The sequence below is a fragment of the Centruroides sculpturatus genome, unplaced genomic scaffold (genome assembly GCF_000671375.1).
Source record: "Centruroides sculpturatus isolate CEXI.00-Female unplaced genomic scaffold, Cexi_2.0 scaffold322, whole genome shotgun sequence".
Classification (NCBI taxonomy): domain Eukaryota; kingdom Metazoa; phylum Arthropoda; class Arachnida; order Scorpiones; family Buthidae; genus Centruroides; species Centruroides sculpturatus.
This window is the reverse complement of record NW_019384652.1, coordinates 422,599-449,375: the sequence shown is the minus strand read 5'-3', so window position 1 is coordinate 449,375 and position 26,777 is coordinate 422,599. Positions and strand designations below refer to the sequence as shown.

At 29.0% G+C, this 26,777-nt stretch overlaps 1 protein-coding gene across 1 annotated transcript in view; it reads left to right on the top strand.

Annotated features, from left to right (window-relative positions):
* LOC111626322 (serine/threonine-protein phosphatase 4 regulatory subunit 1-like) overlaps window positions 1-26,777 on the top strand; it is a 256,740-nt gene that overhangs the window by 190,377 nt on the left and 39,586 nt on the right. Inside the window, exons 6-8 of the mRNA XM_023369643.1 lie at window positions 992-1,077; window positions 11,207-11,290; window positions 11,524-11,653. Coding sequence (XP_023225411.1) covers window positions 992-1,077; window positions 11,207-11,290; window positions 11,524-11,653 — 300 coding nt within the window. The remainder of the gene's footprint in view (window positions 1-991; window positions 1,078-11,206; window positions 11,291-11,523; window positions 11,654-26,777) is intronic.

Below are 26,777 nucleotides of genomic sequence, written 5' to 3'. Positions count from 1 at the left end.
AGCAGATTCTGAGAATACCTCTACTGCTTAGTAAACAAACATTCTTGCTTTATATATTAGCATAGATTAGGTCATGCAGAAGTATTTGGGAGCCCAAGTACATAAGTGAAGGAAGCTCTATTTCTTTATTTTAAATGATAGTTTAGACTTTGAGTTTAGTGTTTCTGGCTCAAGAAGTGTGAGTGCACATTCACATGAGAAACTTATCACTAAAAAATCACACTAGTTGCTAATTGTTATGATTAATTGCATATATAACCACATGAGCTACAAATTTCAGCTGCAACTAAGAAATACCAGAGACTTTTTGGTATGTAAATGGATTTTATGGAGCATGCATGTATTTCATTTTTTGTACAGCTTCCTGAAAAGAATTCAAAGACGATATTGGGGGTTTGTTCATTCATAGGCTGGCAGCTACTAAAGGGGTAGTTTCATAAAATGTATCAAATTTTAAGAAATGAGGATTAACAGAATTAAGAAATGAGAAAAAAATGTTTTTCCTAGATCATGTGATTGTGACAAGTGAACACCTCATTTGAGGAGGAATATAAAGTGCATGTAGAAGTTGTAAACAAAAATTGTCCATTTATTTGGATATGTATAACATAGTGTGTTCCATTGGTTGTGAAAGTCTAGTCGGAAGTGACAGCAACTAGAATGAAACATGTTTCTTGCTTTTTTTTCCTTACAGCTACTAAACTCACTCATATGGTTGGCTCCATTGAAGTACTACTGTTCTAATTTTAACTACTTTTTATTTAGCTGTGACAAATTGAGTAAAAGTAGCTCTAAGCATGGTTCAAATCCATTTGTTTACATGTGCATGTGTATAGAAATTTCAAAACTTGTTCAAATCAATTTTGTTTTTGACAGTATAAATAACTAATCTAAATTAAACTTTAAAAAATTTTTGCATTTAATTCTATTTTTGTTTTATCTGTAATATTTTTTTTATATATATTAAAATACCTATATTCTCACTTTTTAGAGAAGCTGAATGAATGGATATGCCCGTTAATTGCACAGTTAACAGAAGTACAAAACATGGAAGAATTAAGAAGTGAAGCAGTGGCTGTAAGTTAACACACTAATAAATTTTGAAGTTTACATAGTGTAAATTCCTTGGAATGATATAACTGGTATTAGTTCTGTGAAAGACATGGGTAGTGAGATGTGATTTTTAAAATCATCTCACTACCTTGTCTTTGACGGAAATAATACATTTTTGCATCTTAAATTTGCTAAATGTGCAAATGTTATCTGCTGCTTTTGGAATTTGTATGTTTTTTAATTTTTATTTTATAATTTTATTTAAATAGTTTTTTTTTTCTTTTCTTTTGAATTTTATTTCATGGGTCTGGTATAGCCATCAAAGAGACTGTGAAATGTGTAATTTTAAAAGAACATATCACAGCCACCTTTGATGAGCTGGACAAGATCTTATTTCTACAATTACAAAGTATCAAAATAGCTTTGATTTATATTTTAATATTCAAGCATGCAGAGTACAGAAAATTTGTATGCATCTCTTGGCCGTCAATTTGACTGTGGTCTGTTTTTATTTAATCATATCACAGCCATCTTGACGAGTACTGAGATGTCAGGAAATCAGCACTTTCTCATATTTTTAGTTCAATCTGTAAGAAGCTTCCTTTTAGTGTTTTTAAAACTGTGTATAATCTTTTTTAAGGTAGATAGTGTGTCATTTGATTTGTTTTAACTTCATTATTTAACACCTTTTGTTAAAAATAAAAAAATACTTTTATTCATTTTGACATTTTGTTACTTCAAAAAAATTTTTTTAGTGTTCTTAATTCTAGAAATCTTTTTCTAAAAATATAGGAAGGTTAAAAATGCAGAAAAGTATTTTCATAAATTTACTTTATTAAAAATTAATTTTATAATTGATTTGATAATGATCTCCTTATAAAATATTCAATCTTTAATTCAGTAGATTTTTTTCTAAAACCTCTCTTCCTTAGTCATTTTACATATTTAAATATTTTGTGGTGTATAATATTGCATATTTAAACATCATCATCATAAAGGATAAAACCACAATGTTATTTGATTTGAATAAAAAACTATTTTATATGAAAATAAACCTTATTAAACTAACAAGGGGATCCCAGCAATTTGTAATCACTGATTGTGATGAAATTTTTGTGGTCATGTCTTATTTATTTATTTATTTATTTATTTATTTATATTTAAATTCTGCCAAAGCTGTGTGACCCACTATTCAGACATTCTCAAGAAAATTACAAGTTTTCTACAACCATTAAATTCTAATACAGAACACTGATTTTTTAAAGTCATAGCATGGCATGATTAGTTTAGGCATCTCATGAGGAGGCTTTCTTTTTGAGTTCAAACCTTGTATGTGAGGTTTTTAAAAATAAATTTATCATTTCTGGCACATATGAAGAAAATTAGCATTTAATTCTCACTTTTTTAAAACTCAATGCAGTTTTTTATTTTTTAAAAATTATCTTAATAAAAAATGAAGTTTAATGCTACACAAAGTGCACTCTGTTGTTAAAACTAAATGTGTTGTGACATATATTAATAATGAAAAGTATATGGATGTTTTATACCAGATATATAATTTTAAAAAGCTAATTTATAAAATTTTACTACTATAATATATATTTAAACTATTTTAAATGTATTTAATAAGTAGTGTTGTGTGTTCTTTTTCCTCAATAACAAAGAAAATATTGTATGCAACATTACTCACAAAGTGGCTGTTATATGTAAATTTAAATCATATCACAGCCAGCTTTGATGAGCAATGAAGTATATATTTTCAACTTCAAGCACTATTGGAGTCAGTAAAACCTAGAATCTTGTACATTCAAATATTTAAGGGGGAAAGCTAGTTTTTAATCAATTTAATGATAACAATTCTCTAAACTTAGGAGTTTAGTCTTTAAATTAAATTAGGATATTAGATTTTCTTAAAATTCAAATTATACTCCTACACTATACGATTGTAAATATACAAATAAAAAAAACCCTGCAGGTATGTAAAATAAATTGTTATAAGGCTTAATTTACTGAATATTCTATATTTAAATTTTTTACTTTTGAACCATTCAAAAAAACTGTTTTCTTTTATCTTTTTGTAATTTTTTGAAGAATAACATTTTCTAGGATAATTTGAGAATTTGAAATTAAAATTAAGATTCACAAATTTATGACTTAATCAATTACGGGCTGTCTAAGTTATGATTACACTCGAAGGGGAAGGTGGTTATGACAAGTCCAACAAAGTTGGAGGAGATAGAGCTTCAGTGGGCATCTGTTTATTTTATTAAATTTTATATGGTTTATGCATTTTATTATATTTATTTCAAAGTTTCTTGTATGTTTCATTTCTACTTATGATGTCAAATTTTACATACATTCTTGCAAATGATAGATACTATAAATAACTTTGTTTTTGGTTCTTTATAAATGAATAAGTTAAAAAAAATTCTCTCTTTAGTACCTTAAGCTTTATATTTCAGCTAGTTAAGCTTTTCAGAAGATAGATTAATTTTGACTAAATTATGGAGGTCATAAAAGGTGAATAATTTTTACAACTGAATATCTATGTTGTCCATGGTAGCTGATCCAGTTAAAAGTCAAGCTTATGTGTAACAGGTATAATTTTGCCATATAGCCTGCAGCATACTGATCTTGCATTAATAGGTTATTTATATAGTCTTAAAGGCTAAAAATATTTGTTTTAGTGAAATTCTGTATATTCCCAAAGATTGTTCACTTTGGGATTTTGATTATTCTGTTATTCCCAAAGATTGTTTCACTTTCTGTATGAGTCTTGAATAAAGAAATCAGCTTACTACAAATTTTTACCTAAAATCAGTTCTGGAATATGTTTTTAATTATTGGAATATAAATTTGGCCAGTGGTGTCATTTTACACTTCAATATACACTCAGATTCCTTAAATACTATGACACACACATACATACACACAAACCTCTTATATCACTGAAAACCAATATTTATTGCTTTAACAAACGTTTTCAATCTGATCAACAGGTCATCATCAGGTATTTTCAATTCTCTGGAACGTTTTTATGGTGATTCTATATTCGAACAATTAGAAATTCAAATTTATACATGTTCGAACACTTTCTCCAAATATCAACTATACCAGAAATGTAACAAACAGTGTAAATATGTGAAATTGAATGAATTAAAATAAGTAAAATAAAATACAAAATATACTAACACAATATACAGAATTATATCGACAGTGTGTGCATTATATATTAGATTTTACTGCGCTATTTTTGATCATATATTTCCAGGCTGATGGTAATAGTGTGGCATCTTTGTAATTTGCCAGTAAGGCTAGATTTATATATTTCAAACTTTTCTAAAGTCGTTGCTAAAGATGGTGAGTGCACCAGTTTAACAGTCCTAGCCTCATTCCATTCAACATCGAGCCATCTGTCTGTGCTACTCTGGATAGTGCTGTAGAATTGTGCACTTTGTTTACATTGCATATATGCTCCTTAAACCGGTGCGCTCATCAGCATTTATAGAAAAAAAAACAAACTGAAGATGACTATAGGATAGCTGAAACATTAATTTCAGAATTTAAACTTAGATTATTCTTTATTAAATTAAGATTAGATTGATGCAAAAATAAAAAGCTGGGTCCATAATTTCTTTATCATACTGTGGGATTTCAGCCTAAACCAATATTTTCCAAAACTTAGGCCAACATCTTCCCAATTTATCCCTTCTCTTAAGTCTCTATAAGCTGTTTACAGGCCAAATCTATTAACTCGATTTGTAAATCCTTAATATAATTATTATTGTTTTTACATTTTTCGCATAACTAATTTTATATATTGTTACAGTAAAGATATGCTTTAATGTAACTGTATATAAAAATACATTCTACAATGTTTATTTGAATTTAAAGTTTAAAAAGAATTTTAAAAAATAATTTATATTATCAATTTTTATATTTTTTGTTTTATGGAGTTAATAGTTTGGCAAGTGAGTGGCTCATATATCCTAAATATATGAGAGGTTTTAGTGAATTTACTATTCAAATTGATTTAAAGCTGGGCTGTTGTTTTATATAGTTTGCATAATATTTTAAATGATTACATGGTAAAGCTTTTTGTCCTAAAGTTTATCTTTATATACAATAACAATGTGATTATATTTAAAGGTCAATCATACCACAGATAATAGGTTGACACTGATATCTTTTATTGTAAGATATCAGTGTCAACCTATTACCTGTGGTGTGATTTACCTTTAAATATAACCATATTATTTGAAATTCCTTCATATATAATAATGATTTTTATAAAATCTTACAATTATCAAAAATCTAGCTCTTATAAATTAATCTTCTATTAATAATAACAAGGCATTAATCAATATAAAGTTTACAAATGTTATATAGGCCTTGCATGTGAGTGTTACTGGCATTTTTTAGCTAGCTCTCATTTACTGTAAGAACAAAATCTTAATATTATAACTATTGTAGCATTATTTCAATAAGTAAGATCACATGTTAACAATAATGAGGTACAAGAACTAATGTTTTTCCACTGGAATCTGTAAATAGCTAGTGTATATGTTGCTGTAATAATAGTAGTATTTGATGTCATCCAGATACACTATAGAATACTATTGAAATTTCTGTGCCTGAAATTTTAAGTGGTCAAATTAGTTACTATTAGAGTAAAAGGTATGCAGTTGATCTAAGTGACAGCTCCCATGAAATCTATTTTCCATTTCTTTATGAAAAGATGAGAGTGACAGAATTGAGCATCCTGAAATAATGGATAGTGAGAACTTTTTATTGAACCTGAATATATGCATTTGTTCTTTAGATACTGTGTTGATATATTGTATCTACATGCTTCATTAAAAACACATGCTATGTTTTAGTGACTAACCATTAATGTTTAAATGTTCTCAAAAGTTTGTTGTCCTTTAAGATGAAAATATACTTCTTAATAAACTGTAAATGCTATTACTTTGATGATATTAGTTACCATCACCAAGATCAGATTAAATTATAAACTTGACAAATAAATTTTTGAGTTATTAAATTTTGTTTATTATTATAAATTAAAATTTTTTAAAATGTGGAACTAAGTTGCAAGAGAACCTGGTTCCTAATACAGGGTGGGCCAAAAGACATTTTACTATTTAAAAATGAAATAACTTAACTTATAAAATAATTAAAAGTATCTTTTTAACATTATAATGTATATGTTACTGTGTAAGACCGAAATTAGAGAATGTCGATATTCTCTGGTGAATGTCGACACATACAAAATACGTCGGTGAAAGACCGAATATTTGGTTATATTATTATACATTCGAATAATCGCTGGTGTATGTCGACAAGCACAGATAAGCTTTGGTGGAAGTCGAAACGACACCCGAAAAGCTGATGTCGACAGAGAAGCGACAGTCTGTCGCCAAATCCTTTGTGGGCAGTCGGAGTTAGGACAAGGTCGTACCTCTTTTCCCGGCAACGGTTTGATGGAAATTGCCTACTTTGTCACTGGATGGAGTTTTTGTTCTTTTGATACCGTGAGGTGGGGATTGGTCAGGTCAGGGATTGGTTAGTCAGGTCGAGTGGTGGAGGATGAGAGGGGTCGTCGGTAAGGCGTCGGTGATATCCGAATAAAAGACACCATTAACAGATCATTTCGTAATCACGTAATAACGTAATCGGTTCGTGATTTGTAAAGAAAAGTTACTTTTTATAGATGAGATTCCTTTTCAAGAAATATCGCTGAGAGAAGCAGCTACAGCTAAATCGAAAAAGTAGAGGGTAAGGCTATACATTTTTTTTTTACATTTAGTGGAGCACTCCCTCTGACCTGTAGCATTAAATGCTACTGGCTTGAGTTACTCCTCTTTTAATTAACCCTGCTTCGCATATGCTTTGCAGGTAAGGCTATACATTAGACCCCGTATAACACTGTAGATATTTCCATGTTATAGGAATTCTATGTTGTACGAGTCACTTAGATTTTACAAATATGTGAGCTGTTCACAGCTCGACACACGTATTTGTAAAATCTAAGTGACTCGTACAACATGGAATTTATATAACACGGAATTATCTACAGTGTTATAGGGGGTCTACTGTACACGCTGTCATTGCAAAAATAAGTGTTCCACGAATAAATGCAGTTGTAAAAGCAAACAGTGCCATAACAGTTTAAGTTATTGCAATAAATAAGATTGTACAACGTCAATCACATAATTTATGTGTAAGTTTATTATTGTATTATTTTCTTTAATTATTTAGAACGTACTGTTCATTTTAGGTTCAACAGTTTATTTACATGTGTCGTTACTTAAGCTTTATATATCCTATTTTGACGTATAAAAAAGTTGCATTTTTGTCTTAACGTAAAAAAAATATTTTGGTTCAACATTCACCATCAGTGCATGCTGAATGTTGACATTTGCCGGTGTAAGTGAGAAATAATGATATTTAGCAAATATTTTGTACATACACGAAACGACTGTGTGAATGCTGACATTCGCCAGATATCGGTGATTCACAGTAACATGTATACATCTTGGAGATTTTTTTGGCCTAAATATGAAAGATAACATCTTTAAATGACCCCCGGTTTCTCTTCATAACTGCATGAAAGGCGAGCTCTTTCAAGCAGTTATGGCACTCTCCACGACTGCTTGCAAAGTGACTCTGTTTATAATTTCGAATTTTATGACTAATATTGTCCTTCAGCTCAGCAAGAGTTCAGGGTTTATTAATAAGCACTTGCTGTTTCAAATATCCACATAAAGATATTTGAGCGGAAATCACAATATTTGCTCATTGAGTAAGAACAATGGAGCGCTGATGTTCAAAGTAAAACTCAATAAGTTTACATTGTTTTGTCATTAATTTACCCATAATTTATTTCCAAATTCTGTATTTTAAAAATCTGAAAAAAAAATAATAATAGCAAAAATGTTATTTAACTTTTAAATGGTAAAGTGACTTTTGGCCCACCCTGTATTACTAACATTCTTTCTTATGACTATGATTGTAGATTTGAAACACTTATGCAGTTTTTAATTTTTTTTTTCTTTTACATATTATAAAGATGAGTTCAAACTAGTAAATATCCTGGTGGATCACCTTATAGTTTCCAGCAGTTTAATATCTCATTTTAGTATTCATACAAAGTATAGTAGTGTCTCATAACGTAGGCCTCGAATAACGGACACTGCGAACAATGGACTTTCCGTTTGGCAGTTGCATGAGGCGAACAACGGACTTTCTGCAAACAAATGCAAATGATGTTTCCACTCTTTTGCCATTGCCAATGACAATCTGCTATTTTTATAATATATTACTATTATTAGATTATATTATTAGTATATCTGAAGTACAGAGCTCTTGTTGGGATTTGGCTTGCTCCCTTGTTTATTATGTACAGTATATAACCTCGGTGCAGGGTATTTAGATCTATTCAAGTGTTGTAAAAATCATGGCTTCTAAAAAAACAGAAAGGTGATTTAAATAGAAACAAAGCAATAAATCATCAGAAGGAGTGAAAGTTGACAAAAACTTCCAAAAAAAAGAGGTTCAGGAGTTTACCAACACTCATTATCCAAACAAAGCTGAAGCCAACAGGATCAATGATCTCTACAATGACACTCATGCCCATCATTTCTGACAGATGTTGAAGAAGAGAGAGGAACATACCACCTTGGACATGTTTTTCAAGAAGCCAGCTGCCAAAAAACAAAGGATAGAACAAGAGTAGTTGAGCCTGCCAGCTCCGGTAGCCTCTCCTGAATCTGACTCCAATTAAAAAACAATAAAAAGAGACCTGCTGCAATGTGTAAAAAGTGTGTGTGTGTATGAATGTGTGAAGAAAGTGTTCCTCCACCTCCTACTCACAACATCTGATTACCTGGCATAATTGGTGACTGCTCCATTTTCATTTTTTTATGGTACAGTACAGTTATTTTATGCTGTGGAATGAATTATATGTTTTAACGTGTATTTCTATGGGAAAATGTGTTTCGTATAACGGACTTTTCATTTAACGGACATGCACCTGGAACGGATTAAGTACGTTATATGAGGCACTACTGTATATATATTGAAATGTACTGTACTGTACATTTCTAAAGATGTTCTTTTGTCATTGAAACTTTTTCTTTTCTCTGATTTAAACAAGACTTTTTCTGAAATTTTTTAATGTTTTAATGGAATTTTATGAACTATTATTCAACTGTTATCACAGTTATGATGCATTGAGATATATTGTAATTACTTTGAATTTTTATTTTTAAATTAAATCGTTATTTGGATCTCTCATGGAGATTAATATCAGGTTTAATCCTTAATCTAGTATAATTCTGTTTTAAAGAGTGGAGATGCATTTTAATTTTACTATTTATGGTTGAGTTCTCCAGTGTACTGAGTTTTGAGTTGTATTTATCTTAGCTAGCAGTTCAAAATTGACAGACTGACTGAAAAGAGAACATCTATTTGACATCCTGTTTACATTTTATTACACCCCTCCTAATGCACAGTAATGTAGCTCTGCCAATGTGCAGAAGTTTGAGAAATCATTGTTTAAACTTTTCTGTATGTTATATAGTTTTATAAACAAATCATAATGAGTAGGAATGGACCAATGAGTAAAGCATCACATTGAGAAATTCAATATCACAGGTTCATTCTCAATGAGCATCATATGATCCAAGTAAAACAAATTGTCCATTTTTTAAATACGGATATTATAACATTCAGAAGAAAACTGGAGATAGCTGTGTTTCCACTCATCAAAGTGGCTCTGATGTGTTTTATTAATTTTCATATCACAGCCAGCTTTGATGAGCGAAAACATTGGCAGTTGTCAACTTTTTAAAATAAAAATGAAATGTTAAAAGTAATCATTTTTAATTTAAATTCAGAATTTACTCATGCAGTTTAAGCATTAATTGCATTTTTTTTTTTTTTTTTACTTCAAAAAATTCTGATTTAATTTGATCTTGGTTCATATTTGTAGTTTTGGTTCTGGTTGATATTGATTTTATTGGTTTTGATTTGTATACAAAAATTCAAAATACACCCATACCACCCAGTACCTTGATCTACTCCAGCAACTGGTTATTTCTCTCAAAGCAAATGTTTTCAATCTTCTAAGATCATCTTCAGGTATGATGTATAAAAAGATTCTAAGATTCTAAGATCTATAAAAATTCTAAGATCATCTTCAGAAGATGTATAAAAACAGACAGTTTCAGTCTGTTTTTAAAGAGAAATAACCAGATACTAAAGTAGATTCAGGTACTGTGGTGGTGTATTTGTATTCCTCATCCAGTTTCAGTGTGGTATTTGTTTGAAATACACCCTATTATTTTTACACAATAGATACATTTTCCAAAAAATCAGTATAAAAGACTTTTGTATGATAAAAAGGAAGATTGGTTCTAGATCTTAAAAACTGTAAAAATAATACAAAATTTTAGTCTTTAACTAAAATTGATATTTTGTTTAATCAGAGGAGGGACAGTGGTAATTTATGAAAAAAATTTAATTTTATATTTACATAAATTTTTAATTGTATTTTTTGACTTTTTAGTTAAATACCAAAATACCTTCTAGCTTTTAACATCAAATGGCATACAAAAACTATTCTGTATGTAAAGAAATCAGGAAAAGTGCAGTTATACAAATTGTACAATTTCTTCAAATTTAGTTTTTTCTGAATGCTTTAAATGTCTGATAGTCATAATGAAAGACTGATCATCACTGTGTTCAAGAAGTCAAAAAAAAGAACCAAGTCCTATAATTTCCATGTGTGTGGGGGCAGTATTAAATGCAAATTCTTAGAATTAAAATCAAATACAGATTTTAAAAATGTAAATTTTATTGAAACTGTTACATCAGAACAAAATATATAAAAAGAATTGAATGTTTATTCCAGACCATGTTAAATCGGTTGTCTATAAACAGAATTTGGTGTTTTATATATATATATATATATTATTTTATATAATGTTGCCTATTGTTTTATATTACATTCATATATCTATCTCCATTACTGAGTTTAATATTAAAGATAATTTTTATTTTGAAGATGTATTTTATTCATGTTACTTGTCTTATTTTATTGGATGAACACACTAAAATTAATGTTGAAAGTGCCTTTTAATGTTTTCAGATAGATTGTGTTTGTCACAGACAAATTATATTTGCTCTAACAGTTGTAGACATGGTGCATGCAGCCTTGCCAACTCTACATATAGTAAGACTGTTAATATCAAAGTACAAAATGGAAATAAGCCATACATGTAAAAATTTAAATCTAATTGATAAAAAAAATTGCATAAATATAAAGTTGTTTGAGTATAGCTAGCAGCAGTTAGAGAACTGATTAAGAGAGCAATAATATACTCAACAGATAAGGATAGAAATATGGAAAGTTAGAGAATCAAGAGGTTAGTGCAAGAACTTTGATCATCCCTTTTGGAAATCCAGGGTATTAGGAAGGAAGCAATGAATAAAAGGATAGAACCAGATGAAGAAAACATGCATAAAGAAATAGTTGTGGTTACAGACAAATCATTAGCAGCAATAGGGGCAAAATATGCAAAGGAACATGGTATAAGTTAGTCAACAGGTTCCTTTTTACACCTATGTACAGGTATCTCTTGTACAACATAGCACTTCTACAACAGTTTCATTCTAACATGATTAGAAAATTGAGGAAATTTTCCATACGTGTTGTATGGGAAATTTCCTCAATTCTCTAATCTGTTTCCAGTTTTGCTCTAACACTGAGAATTTGGGAAATTACTCTTACAAAATTTTACAATTTTTAAGTGCAAACTCTGTTGTTTGATATTTTTTTTTAAAACTCAAGTAAGCATGTGTGTTATATCAAATTTACTCATGGATTTTACAATATTGAAATATTCAACTTTTATGCCTTTCATCAGATTTAGTTTAATGAAAACTGAGTGCAGTTTTTTCCTTGTCTTAGCTTTCCTATCAACCAGGTGTTGTTGTCATTGCTTTCAGACTTTAGCCTCTAAGACTGTTGCTGTGTTTTGTTTTTATAGATTAGATAAATTTTACTAAATACACAAAGATTAAACACTTTTTTAGGTAAGTAATAATTTGTAAAAATGATGAACAAAATATGGTACATGAACTATTCCTAACTCAGACAATTTGGTATCAAAACACAAATTCTGGCAAAAAATCGTTCAGTGTGTGACTGATCAAATGAGGGCCCTCTAGAAAAAATTTTTGATTAATAACATATTTTTATTTTGTCATCCATAAAATTTTTTATGATAAAAATTTTAAAAAATGAAAACGTTGCTGATATTTCTGATCAAGATTGACAAAATAGCTGAGAGGACAACAATACTTTGTAAAGAGAAAACACCTTTTGTTTAACTAAAATTACAGTACTTTTAATTGTGATTGTTAGTTAATTATTGCTATGACATGCACACCTTATGTCTCTGAGAACCAATATTTATTGTTTTACAAACAATAAATATTGGTTCTCATAGACATAAGGTGTGCATGTCATAGTATTTAAAGAATCTGAATATATATTGAAAAGTTAGTTATTGATTGCTTTAAATAAACATATTTTTCTTAGTGATGGAAAATAGTGTATTTACTAACTTTTGGAACCTAACCTTAGTTTGCATTAGTCTTTTGTTTCGTATAGTATGAATTCACATAACATGGCATTTTTTCAGAACTACTACTGTGTTAAACAAGTATTCCTGTACATTCTCAGAAATGAAAGATAGAGCTAGTAGGCTATTGATGGCAAGAATATATGCTATATGACAAGGCAAAAACAATGAAAGCTTCTATTATATTATATTGGGTCCACAACCAGATTTGTAAATAAAACAATAAGAGTACATTAATTCATTGGTATCAAGTAGTAATATCAACCACAAGGGTTCCACATTCGTATATTAGAACAGATTATATATATATAATTAGTGTTAGACAAAATTGAAACTCAATAAACTAATAAGAATGGAAACACAAAAAAGAAGCAGTTGATTGTATTATAAAAAAACATTAATCTAGAATCACAAATTATCTTAATTGAAACTGAGGATGGCTAAAGGGTAGCCAAAAACATTTTTTTCATTAAAAATTAGATTTGATATTCTTAAAGCAATTGTTCAAATGTAAAAACAACATAATTTAGGAAACTAGGCACTATAAAGATGATTTTAAAAATTCTGAAAAATTTATTAATGTGACCGTAGGGTCGGTGTCTCTTTGACACCATGTCAGGAGACCTGAATCTGACACCACCGAGTCTCGCAGGACTCAGAAATCGCGACGTTACGTCACGCGAGTGGTAGTGGGTGAGCAATTGGATTCGGAGTAGAGGTGAGGAGAGAGACGAGGAAGTAAATTTATCTGATTCCATGGTTGCTAACAATTAACAATTTTAATGAAACTAAAGGAAATACAGAGAGAGTCAATTTCGGTCATAGTTCCCCTATTTACGAGAGGCCCGTCGAGAGAGAGAGTTTACAAACGAATCGCGGGTTGATAAATACCTTGTCGATGGACTGTTCTTTCTACTAGTTCCGAATCTTGTCCGTTCACTGGTGTGGAGGCACGGAGGAGTGTAGAGGCTTAACCAGGCACAATTTTTTTCTCACGGTTTTAATCCTGGGTCACGATTTTAATTCTGGAGGATGACTTTGTTGGGCGGACTTTGGAAGACGACCCTCTTCTGGGTTTTTTTTCTTTTTTTTTTCTTTTTTTTTTTCTTTTTAATTTCTGTTGGGTTTTTCCATTAGGTCAAGTGGTTGTTGTTAAGGGTCTGGCGTCCAAGATGGGCTCTTCATCGAAAGNATCAACGTGAGTAGCAACTCACATGGTGAGATGGGAAAGCACGTGAGTTAGAACTCTAGACTACCAATTTGACGTCAGTGTGTGAGATGGTACCACGTGACACCTTCAACACGTTGGGAGTTGTAACACGAAAAACTCGAGACTAAGGGCCCAGGATGAATTCATTATTAATGGCTTCAATTTATCAACAAAAATTTTAATTGCATCTATGAAATCAATTATGTAAAGTTTTCCAGCATTGTCATATTTAAATGTGCACAAATATTTATTGCACTTTAAAAAAGATTTTAATGTATTTTTAAAAAAAGAGAAAGTTTATTATATTGCCACTGATGATCTACAGAACAATAAATATAGAGGCAGATAGAAGTCTCTTTGCACAAACACAAATTGTATAGAAAATGTTTGAAATAAATGTTTCATTTTGTTAAATGCATAAAAGGAACTGATGCTCATTTTGTAAATAAGAGAATTTTGCTTCCCAAATAAAAAATGGTTGTGAATACTGAAAAGAAAAATTGAAGTGTCCCAATAGAGCTTCTGTAGTAATAGTTATGCAGCTACTTATACAAATATAAATTTTTATTTTAAAAATGGATAACATTTTATGGAAGAAATCAAACTATAGAAAATTGTTTGTTTTTTTTTATAAAATGGGAAAAAACAATCTAAACTTATTGTAACTTATTTAATTTCATGTTTAAAGTTCTTATTGATATATTTATTATGAAGTGGACCTAATTCATATAGCTAGATTTCATGTTCTGAATCACAAAGAAATATTTGTGTATACTTAAAACTTATACACACTGGAAGGCTAGCATAGAATAAATATAATTAATACTTTATATATTGGATGACTACAGATGGGAAGATCTTTCATAATTTTTGCAAAATAAATTTAAAGTTGTCATAAACAATGTCAGGAAAACAATCCTTTTTTGGAAAATTTTTTTCAATAAGGGATAAAAAGTTTGGAATTAAGATGGTTGAACAACCTTCACCATATTTAATAAGTAAATCTTCTATCATTAAGGAAACTCTATAAAGATCAACATAGATGTCAATCTGAGGGAGCAATGTCTGCCTCCTCTTCCATATTTGTCAGTTTTTCAATCATATACAGTAGAGTGTCGTTTATCCGAAAGTCGGTTATCCGAAAGAATTCCAGTCGGCTTAAAGTATAATTTTTATTTGTTTTTATATTTTTCAATGTATTTCGTTTGTAAAACATAAAGAAATCATTTTTAACGATACAATAGCCACGATTATTATTTTAAAAAGTTTACGTTAGGCTTAACATCGACGAAAATTCAACGCAAAGTGACACGCAACGGAGAAAAATTTCAACACGAGATAATATATTTTTTCGTACATAATCGGTTATTCAAAAAATAAGTTATACGAACAATCCCAGTCCCCAATTGATTCAGATAAACGACGCTCTACTGTATATAATTACATTCTGTTAACCCAGCACCATCCATACCAATGTGGTGCCAGGTTATCAAATATGTTGTTTCATTGGACAGTAGAAGTTTTCTAGTTCTTTCAATGCCTAGACACAATTTTACATAACTTCATGTATAAAAACTATAAAAAGCCACCTTTTACAATTAAGACACCATTTCAATTTTTTTCAGGCTATTTCTATTCTTGATGGGTTGAAACAAGAACATATTATTCTTACTTTGTTCTTTCTACACTTTTATTGCATATAAATGCAGACACGCTAAATTATCAGTGCATTAACAGTATTGTACTGTAGCCATTTCTGTGATATTTAGCACACTTTGAATCAATAATTATTTCTACTTCTCATATTAAATCCATGTACTAATGTATTTGGAAAAGTTACTAGAAAAATCAAGCTAACTGATTTTACCTAGCACAATATCATATTGTATTGGCATTTGTCTTTAAAGGAAACCCACAACTCTTTCCAAGAACTGCATGTTTTGAATGATTTTACATGAAAATCTTAACACTGGACCTACCTAGTGCACTGATAACACCCAACGATAAGCTTGACATGCTGGCTTATTGGGTTTGCCATCCAAATGCCAGGTTACAGAATTTCACTGTAGCAGAATTGCCAGATGGCCAATCTGACCCTGGCTACATGGTTCATCTTCAAATCTTTGTGAAAAGATTTTAATTTTAAATTAGTGATGACAAGTCTTCTCGTAGCCGAGATTTAAGATTTAGTTGATATTTGATGGTTTATGATGATGCTATATGAGTTTGGATAAACTCCATAGTTTTCCTATTTTCATTATATCATTGTATTTAAATAATATAAAGGGATTTCAGTGAAATTAGTAGTATATTGTTATATAAGTAATATATATTAATTATACAAGTAAAAATTATACATTAGTTCTCTAAAATTTACAATGAATGAGTTGATGTAATTTCAATTTTTTTGTTGCAAACACTGGAAAATGAAAGTTAAAAAGAACTTGTAAATGTATCATTTTTCAGTTTGCATATCAAATTACCTTTTTGAGCTATTGAAAACAATCATTTTCATCTGGCAATATTTTTTTTTCTTAAAATGAAATTAAACCATACTATATTAATGAAATATTAAAAAAAAATCTGAGATGATGATTAAAATCCAGTCAATACTGCTGATCTTTTGCCATTTAATATTATGGACACAGAAACATTAGACTAAGGAACATAATATTTCTGAAAAATATGTAAACATCTAAAATATTAATTCAAATTATTTTGTAGTTATAAGAGATGAGATTCAAATCATATACAGTAATGCAATGTGTTTTGCATGCTATAATTTGATGTAAATAAAATACAAAAATTAGTGTTGGAACTTGAAGGATAAAGATAAGATAGATATAACTCTGTAATTACTTTTATTTCCTAATGATAAACTCATTAGGAAATAAGATAGATATAAAATCTTTTCAGTTAGAATGAGTAAAAATATTTAGTAAATATATGTGATTGAGAAAATCAAAAATAAGACAAATGATAGTCTAAAATCATTGATATATTTGATATTGCATTGTAGCTTTAAGTAAAATGTAAAAGCTGTCTTTTGTATTGCATTCATTATAAACATAATAAGGCTTAATAACAATCTGAATAAGCTGTATATTAGAGCATTGATATCATATAATAATCTGAATTTCAGATATTCAGAATTCATCATTTTATTTTCTTGAAGTTGCAGTGATTGTATGAATCTTGAGAGTTGCTATCAGAAAAGTGTTGCATTGTTTAATTTGTAAACATTTATTAGAGAGAGAACTGGTTTTAACAATATAAGTCTGGATGTTTTCTTGCATCCTAATCACATTATAAAGTAGGGTTAATATTTAACAGGAATAAATTATGTCATATTATTGTAAACAAGAATAATTATTTTATCTATTATTTTATATTGTTCAGATACCTTGAGTTAATACTAAAATGGCTTTATTATACTTAATTTAATGGAAGTCATTATTGGATAATTGAAAAGAGAATTGTTATGGAAAATTGGTCTGAGGAATTTGCTTGTGTTTTTTTTCCTTAAAATCTTCATTATTCACACTAGTTATTCACACATTATTCACATATGTTTACCTTAATCCTCTTTTAAATATAAGAATGAGCATTTGAAAAAGCTCATCATGATGGGAACCGACTTAAGTTTGTTTGGAAAAGTGAATTATGCTGATTGATTTCTTGATTTAAACCAAATTACTGTTTTAAGTCAGTTTTGTTCACATTGTGTACTTAAGCTGACTTTGTATACTTTAACAAAGCTTGAATGACATGCAAATATAATTGTGATACATTATCAATGTTGTCTGTAACAAAGATACTAATATTTGTAGGAAAAAATACATATAGTTTTGTTGCAAATGACTGACAACTACTATATCTCAGAGTCTAAAATGTGGTTTTTATTATTCCATATAGTCAATGTACCAGATATAATGTCCAATGTCATTTGCAAGAACGAAGCCAAACTAAAATTCTTAACGGAATGTAAACAGATATTATAGTCAATGTACCTTTTGAACTATTGAAAACAATCATTTTAACAATGATTATGATGATAATGCTGGGTATAGTACTAGTAGTTTGATCACAGATTCTAGTATAATGATTTAATTTACATAATTTTGGACAAGAAAACAACTAAAAATTAGAATGTTCTTTATATTGGACAGTTTAGAACCTAGAGAAAATATGAAAATTTGAATTTAAAGTTTTGACATTACTTAAAAATATATTTATTCCCAAATCTAAACATATAAAAATCAATTATTGTTGGTTTATCCTTTATACAAATCTTTGGTCCCGATCAGTGGAAGAGTAAAGTTTGAGTATTATTGGAATCAACACTAATTTATTTTTCATCACTGAGTCTGAGAAACGGCTACCACAACCAAAGAACACTAAGTTATATATTACCCCAAAATATTGAGATAATATATAGATTTAGTATCCTTAATGTGTATTGCCATCTGTTGGCAAAAATAATAAGTAAATACTAATTATTGTAAGTTTGTCGATAATACACTGTTGGTTTTGAATTGTTGATAATAGATCGTCAGTTTGCCTGCCAACACCTGCTGAGTAGCTTAAATGCCTGTCTAAAGACATCATCACTGTGGAATCGTGTTAAAAAGTTGTCCCTTTAGATGAGGGTTTTCTATTGGGAGGTAGATCTGCAGAGAATTTTACTAAACAACTTTTGCATCATCTCTGTGATGCAAATTCACTGAAGATCTGGATACTAATTTAATAACACTACATAAACCACAAATGGATATATGAGAGAGCAATATTTGCTTCTAAAAGAAAATGTGTTGCCAAATGTACCAAGTGGAGTTTTTAATCTCCTAAGAACTAGCTAGACTCCAAAATAGAGCTATAGGTTGGAGCAATGATAATGCTTTTGGAAATTTGGATCACCAAAGTTATGCGATTGGATGAGAATGATCTTTTATTGTTGATATTAAAGCTTATTCTGTTTTAAAATCAATTGAAGGATCTAAAGTGTAGTAGCACTTTGTGACAGACTTTAAATCCTTCAAATCATCTTTTATGTTTATCTTGCAAGCCCAAGAAATTTTTTTTTACAGTTTCATTATTACAAATACTCAGGTCAATAAATGCACATTTTAATTACTAAGACCATTGTTTTTATCACCCTTTCAAAAACCCCAGCAACACACTGCTAGTAATAAATAATTGAATATGAAAAATTATTTTATTTACATTTTATATTGTAGCTAAATAGTTAAAAAATATTAGTATTCAGTTGGCTTAGCAATGATCTTCTAATTTAATGGTTCTCAAAGTTATCATTCATGGATCACTTAAATTGCTATCATTTACAACTGTGAGGTTAGCTGATTGGGTGGAAATTGTCACTACAATCAAGCAGTCAACACTGTCGTATGGGAGTGGAAAGACTCACTGAGGCAGGTTTTCCATCTTAAACCGTTTAATAGATATAAAAAGTTTTTTACAACTATTCTTATAATGAGGTGTATTGCCCATTCAAAGGTGGGAAATAAGTCCATTCAAAAAGTCCAAATGTTCCAATGATCATTTCTTTTCTTCTGGCGAAGGTAATGTAGAGAGCGGTGGCTCTGGGGCACATAGCACAACTTGCAGAGATGATTTCCGGTGACTAGGTGTACCTGGATGAATATTGGTGGGATGGGATAGTGAAAATGAATCCCAGGATGTCAAACAAGCTTTTGTTGAAGGACAGGAGCACAAAATCCAAGAGAGGAGCACTATGAACCAAGAATGTCCCATCCTTGATACGCGAGGTTTTATAAGTTTTTCCTCCAAAGTTGCCTTTTCATTGGTCTTTACTTGTCCCCTGGTGAAAATTTGAAACTGATCAGAGGGTGTGGAGGAGGTCAGTTTCACAACTAAATACGACTCCTCTCCAGCCGTGTTTCCCTCAACTTTAGTCTTTTCTCTTGTTTAAATAATTTACAAAAAAAACTTTCATTGTTTAATTGAGATCTTTAATTTATCCCCTTCGAGTTGTAAAAGGAGATTTTTAATTTATCAATTGATAGTCCACATTCAGACCTCTATGTTGACTTCCATCCAGAACCTCACCCAACTATCCAGAACAATTTGGAGTGAAACATGAATTTATGCAAAATTTCATTTTATATTATTCCTATTGATAATCAACCATCACTAAAACAAAAGCACATGAAATTTTTAGATGAAGTGGAAAATATAAAATATTAAGGTTTTTTTTTTGCAGCAACTTCAAAAATTTCAACTTAAATGTTTTATTTAGTCAGCAGTTTACAATAAGTGGTTTATGTATTCTACTTTCAGTAAATATTAACAAATTGTGAATTGATAGTTATATAGTGGGATAATTACAGATGCTTCTCTTGCATTTCTAATTTCATTTATGAAACTTTTATTTCTTTGGGTTCTTGTTAAATGCTTCTTAAGAACGTTGCATCTAATGATACATAATGATCTGCTGAATTATTAGTTAGATAAGAATTAGTTAATAAATTTTCTTAATTCATTCTCTAATAATGAGAGAATTATTAGTTAGATAAGGTTAGATATTACAAATACAGATTATTCAATTTATTGATTTTAAATTAACTGAATAAATTGTAGATCATTTAACTTAATTTTTAGTTGTGTTCAGTATTTTTGTTTTTAAATTTAAATTTTTAAAAACTGTTTGCACTTTTCAATTTCTATATATAAGCTATATATATATGTTGGAAACTTTAATACATATCCAATAATCTCAGAATATTTGGTCTCTCATAACATTATAATAAACAGTTTTTCAGCAGTCTTATGGAAGTTATGTGAGAGACTACAGTTATTTCATTCTAATGATCAGATTTATAGTTATAGATTAGAAAAGTTATTTAAAATAATGAATAATTATTTGAATATGAATATGATTGGTACAAAATGTAATTTTGAGAAAGTTTTTCTTGACAATTTTATTTGAAAATATTTTAAGTATAAATGTTTTAACTTGTTTGACGATGTAATTTGTAAATTAAATGCAAAAATCATTTACAGTAAAATGATTAGTTTTTCAATGAGATATGCAATTTTTTTATTTTAAATCAATAACTAAAGGCTAAAATAGCAAGGTTATTTGCTGCACTACACCTTTTTATAAGAACGTTGTTTATACCTTCTATATTAGAAGATAATTTGGCATCTCTTTACTTGTCATTCTTACCAACATCTAATCTTTGGTTGAGAAAATAGGTTTTTCCAATTGATGAAGGTTTCTCTCCAATACAGACTCATTATAATTGAACTTTTCATTTCTTGTAATTTGGAGAATTGCTCATGATGCTTCTTGACACACAAAGCAAGAAAAAAAAGTAAGGTTATTGTTTGTCTGAACAGTTGCATATAAAAGATTTTTAATATTTACCATAGATCAAGGCAGATCTATGATTAATATTTTAGAAGGTAATTTATTATTTTTAAATTGCAAAATAAATTTCATAATTTGTAATTTGATTATGTATGTGAATTAATACAGCCTATTTATTCTAACTTTTTTGAGGTTTTCTTAGACAGTGATTTTCATTCATAAAATTATGTAAAATAATGTTAATATTGAAAAGAAATAAAGAAATTTGAATATTTGTTNCATTTTGACAACAAGCGTATAGCCTTGACCAAATTTATTTCTAAGATCTTGTATTGTACCCAAACAATGAAATTTTCCTTTAGTCATAATTGCTACTCTGTCACATAGGACTTCGCATTCATTCATGCTGTAAAATATCAATTATGTTTAAAATTATTTAACTTATATTCTTTTTCAAATTAAAATAAAATTTTTGCTTTAATTGTAACCAATAGCTTGTTCTTGAATATTTTATAACTTGAAAAATATGTTGCAAACTAATCAGTTTCAATAAATTTTTTTCATTCATTGCAAATATGTCAACTCACAGCTACAATTATATCTTCCTCAATTCCAATAGGTTTTATTAAATACCCTTCAGGTTTAGTTAAAAGTTTGTAAATAGTTAAATTTTTAAAATATTGATACTTTTTACACTTTTACAAAAATATTCTTGCATTTTTACACTCTGAAATTTTTACACGTATTCTGTTCTTTTTAAAAAGTTTGCATATATCTATTATTGATGATTCTTAGGACTTTTCTTAATTTACAACTATTACTTTACAAGATTTGGAAATTTGTTAAAAATCATATCGTATATGTATTATTGATGATTCTTAGGACTTTTCTTAATTTACAACTATTACTTTACAACATTTGGAAATTTGTTAAAAATCATATCAATTAACAGTCAGTATTTTTTTTATTCAAAATAATTTAGTTGAAATCATGAAATACAAACACATTCTAAATTGAAAATAAAATGTGTAAGTAGCATCATAAGATTAAAAATATTTAATAGATTCTTATGAACAGCAGTATTTCAACTGTAAAATTCTACGTTAGCACATCTGCTTGACTATATATATATTCAGGGTTATTATGCACCTGGAAAATCTGGGATTTTCATTAGTGTTTGGAAAAAGTTGTAGAAAGTCAGGTAATTTGCCTCCTTGGTTACCTTGATTTTTTTTTCTTTTTGTTGACAATGTGCTTGACTAAATGTAGCCATCTTCAGGCAGCAAGAAGTAATGTGATGCAATACAACTTATGGAAAGGGGTGCAAAATATTTTCAGGACCCAAAATTTTTATACATAAATAAAAATGAACTATAGGAACATAGATTTCATTTGAAAAACAAAAAAAATGCAAAGAATTAATGAACATAAAAATTGGGCAGAATATGTGAGCTATATGCAAGATTTTATTCACTGTCACTTTCTGACAATGAATGCATTTGTCTGATTGCAATATCACTGCTATTGCTAAAAGTGCTTTGTGTACAGGTGAAGTTCTTTCTGTGAACTCCTGAACAACATTAGCAGTAATGTCCTGTGATGCTGATGTTACAGTGGTTTTATAAACAAATTCAGGTATTCATGGCTAGGTTTGTATTGTGGCTACGTCTTTACATAATTCTCTAAGACAACAATAACAATTTGAGAATACGTTGAAACTTTAAAGCTTGTTCCTCATTAGGAGCGTACTTGACAAAATGATTACGCAATTTGTTAGCTAGATCATGACCACCTTTAAATTACATTTTTATTAACATAATTTTTTGCAAAACAAGTCTTTTTTAATTCATATAAAACCTTTTGTCTGTTTCATTAAAACAACTCATGTAGAATAATTTGTTTTTAAAAATCATGTTAAAATAAGTTTGTGTAAAAACTGAATTGGGTGTATATACTTGTGGATTAATAACAGGATAAACTAGTTTAATAAAACATTTTATTTTTAGTTTTAATAATTTGGCAATTTATAAAAAATATATAACTGTTAATTAGAAAAAATAACTAATGCTATTGCTTCTCCAACTTTTTAATATGTGCATAGTAAGTCAAATGCTGTTTTATTTTGTTAATGTGTCATCAGGGACGGATCTAGGGTTTTTGGGGTCTAGGGCTTATTGAAGACCAATGGGGCCTCATTTTTTGTTAGATTAGATTAAGAATCTTTAAATTGGGTTTAAAATTCATTTTTTATAACATGAAGATCAGAGTTGAAATATATTTATTTATGAAATGGTGTTGAATGACAAACTTTATATCGATAAGTGCTCATTGTTAATGAAAAGGTATTAAAAATTTATATTGGGGGCCCAGGGCTTAATCTCTAGTAGTTCCTATGTAGATCCCCCTGTGTGTCATATTGTAAGAGACGTGACTGTCAGGAAATTTGTACAAAGTTTGTCACAGGAGAAGTCAGGGAATTTAAAATAAAATTTGAGTAGGAATCCTGTATATTGAATAATATATTGATTTAAATGAACCCAATTTTATTGAAACTTGATTTAATTGAATGCTTGATTTTTTTTATAATACATGTTGACTAGCTTTTCAAATAAAAAAAAAATTATTTTGAATCTACATTTTAATCTTAACCCTTTACAAATATGAAGCTTCATTTTAATGTATTGTGTTCTGCAAACTGCTGCACATATGAAAACTGATTGTCAAATGTGGAAATAAAAATATAAGCTATTAATGGATTGAAAAATGAAAGTTTTTACTTGTTTTGAATTAAAACTAAGTCAATTAATCATCATGCATGTATTTATTTAATTTCTATTCTTGCAAAAACTTTATTTATTTTGCTTTCCTTTTACTTTCCTGTCTGTTAAACATAACCAAGAAATGTATTTGATTCATGTCAAATTTGATCCTCTGAGTTTTTTGCAGATCTCCACATTTTGAGATTCCTGAACCCAAAAAACTTTTTTAAAAATGACAAAAAATTGTGTGTGTGTGTTGATGTCTATTTCATTTAATATCTCAGGATAGGGTAATGATAAATGAAATTTGGCATGGTAGCTTGTGTATAAGGGGCATTGATGCTATTAAATTTTGGTTGTGAAAAGGTAAGGGGATGGATGGATAGGACATGTGACTACTCTCTATCTTGAGTGCGATTGGATTTAATCAAGATTTTACTCATTGTTAGCATTTAGTTTTTTAAAAAATAAAACTCATCTCTTCTCTCAAAAATAAGACTTGCCATTTTTATAATTATGATAAAATTTTGTTATTAATTTTTATAACAGATGGCACCCCACACAATTTAATTTATGGTTAATATGAGATTTTTTTTATAAAAAATAAACTTGTTCAGGTGTTATAAATCTTATTGGTAGAATTTTTTAAGTTCAATACAATCAGTACTTGTTGTTTTTTGTTTGTATAATAGTTAATGTTTTTTCATAAAATGTTGAATTAAATATTCTGAGAGCTAGATATCAAAATTTTATTGAAAAGTTATCTAATGTATTGCTAGAATAAAGTTTCTTCACTTTTGGATGAACATTCACACAATTTTGAATAAAAATTGGTGAGTGAAAAAATAGTTTCTTAGTTAAATATTGATGAAACTAACTTGTATCAAGAACATTTCATCTGTAAAGAAAAGTTACTATGCTTTCTATAATAAACTTGTTAGTTGAGCTTTTGGAATAAAAGTTTAGTTATATCCTTCGAGAATTCCCCCCAGGGCCCTTAGTCTCGAGTTTTTCGTGTTGTACTCGAACTGACGTCATCGAACTCACTCGTGTTACTATGACTCACATAATTGGTAGTCTCGAGTTAGACTCTTCGAGTGAACTAGAAAGGCGAGCGGAAATACGTCATACTCACTTGGTTGCGTGTGTCGNAAGGGTCTGGCGTCCAAGATGGGCTCTTCATCGAAAGTTCCTGGTGACACATCCCTGACTAACTGGATCCGACTCAACAAGGAACAAACTCCGTGGAAAATAATTTTTATGGCTTTTAGCCTAACTCGATAAAACGCTCGAATTTAACCGATTAAAGTTTCCAATAATTAAAATTTAAAATAACACTTTATTGTGGGTCTGTTCATCCCTCACATCAATGAATTAAATTTTAAAATATTTTAATTGTTTTAGTGTTAATGAAGAATCATTATATTTCTATAAATTGTATTGAAAAAGAAGATATAATAGTATTTTCAGTTAAAAATACACTCATATCAAAGAAAAAATAACTTATAACAATTTTTAAATATATAACAACTTGCAAGCACAAAAATGATATTGTACATATCTAATGAGAAAATTGACAATTTTTTTCCTCTGAAAATTGGTGAATCTCTATAGATCCTTAATGCTGTTATATTTCTTCTGAATATGGATTCCATCTAATGATTATAATTACAAATTAACTAATTTACTAGAGTATCTCTTTTTATTCTATAGCAGAATTTACTCATTTTTGTCAGGAATAGTGTCACTTAATGAAATAAACTGTTTAAACTTTATTTTTTCATGGAGAAGAAAATCTCTTGACTTTACTTTCAACAGTTCACTTTAAGAACTGATTATTATTTTAATATGGCCCTAAAAAATGAAATTTCTTAAATCATAAAAAATATAACATTGTTTTAGATCTAACTAAAACTTCTTTTGGCAACTTTGATCCAACATCTGAACATTGTAGGGTTACCATCCCTTTTGGGTTTGATCTATTCTCCAGTTTTGAAAGTTTAGCTTAGGGCTTTAGGCTTAATTATGATTTTCTGCAGGTTTGGGATTGTATTAGGGACATTATGATGCTTAGCTTTTCTTGCTATAGTGGCTTCATGGCTTTCTTAAAAATCATGAAAATCTAGTTTTTTTTTTTTTTTGTTAGCTTTTGACAAAAAAATCTATACTATTTGTTTAACAGAACAGTTCCTTGCAGCAATGTTCACCAATTATCAAAATTTACCAGTGGAGAACTAATTTTATGATTTGAAAAATGACAATGAAGTCTTCAAAAAAAGGGGGGATTATGCCAATCAATAAAGTGGTGGTTCAACAAGGATAAAATAAGGATTAAACATGTATTCTGAAGAATGATTTGTACAGTTTATAGATTTCATAGAATGTATCTCTTCTAAAAAGGAAAAGTTTCTTCTCATGAACACCCTCCTTATTATGCTATTGAACTTTTCAATTTTTAAACTAGTCTTTTAAGAAACTTATTTTGCAAATTCAGTTAAACACAATCTTAAACTATTTACCAAACTCAATTTTGACATGATAGCTGTAAAATTTTCAGCAATTCAATAGACCTGAGTAAGTGAAGACTCATCATCATTTTAAAAAAAAAAAAAAGCAATATACAAATTTAATAAAAAATATTCCTGGAAGAATGTTTGGCTGATTTGTTTCTTTTTCTTTTCAAATTTTATCATTAAGTGTAAAAATGGTCTTGACAGTTGTTATACAGTTAGCTGTTATACTTTGTTTCTTTT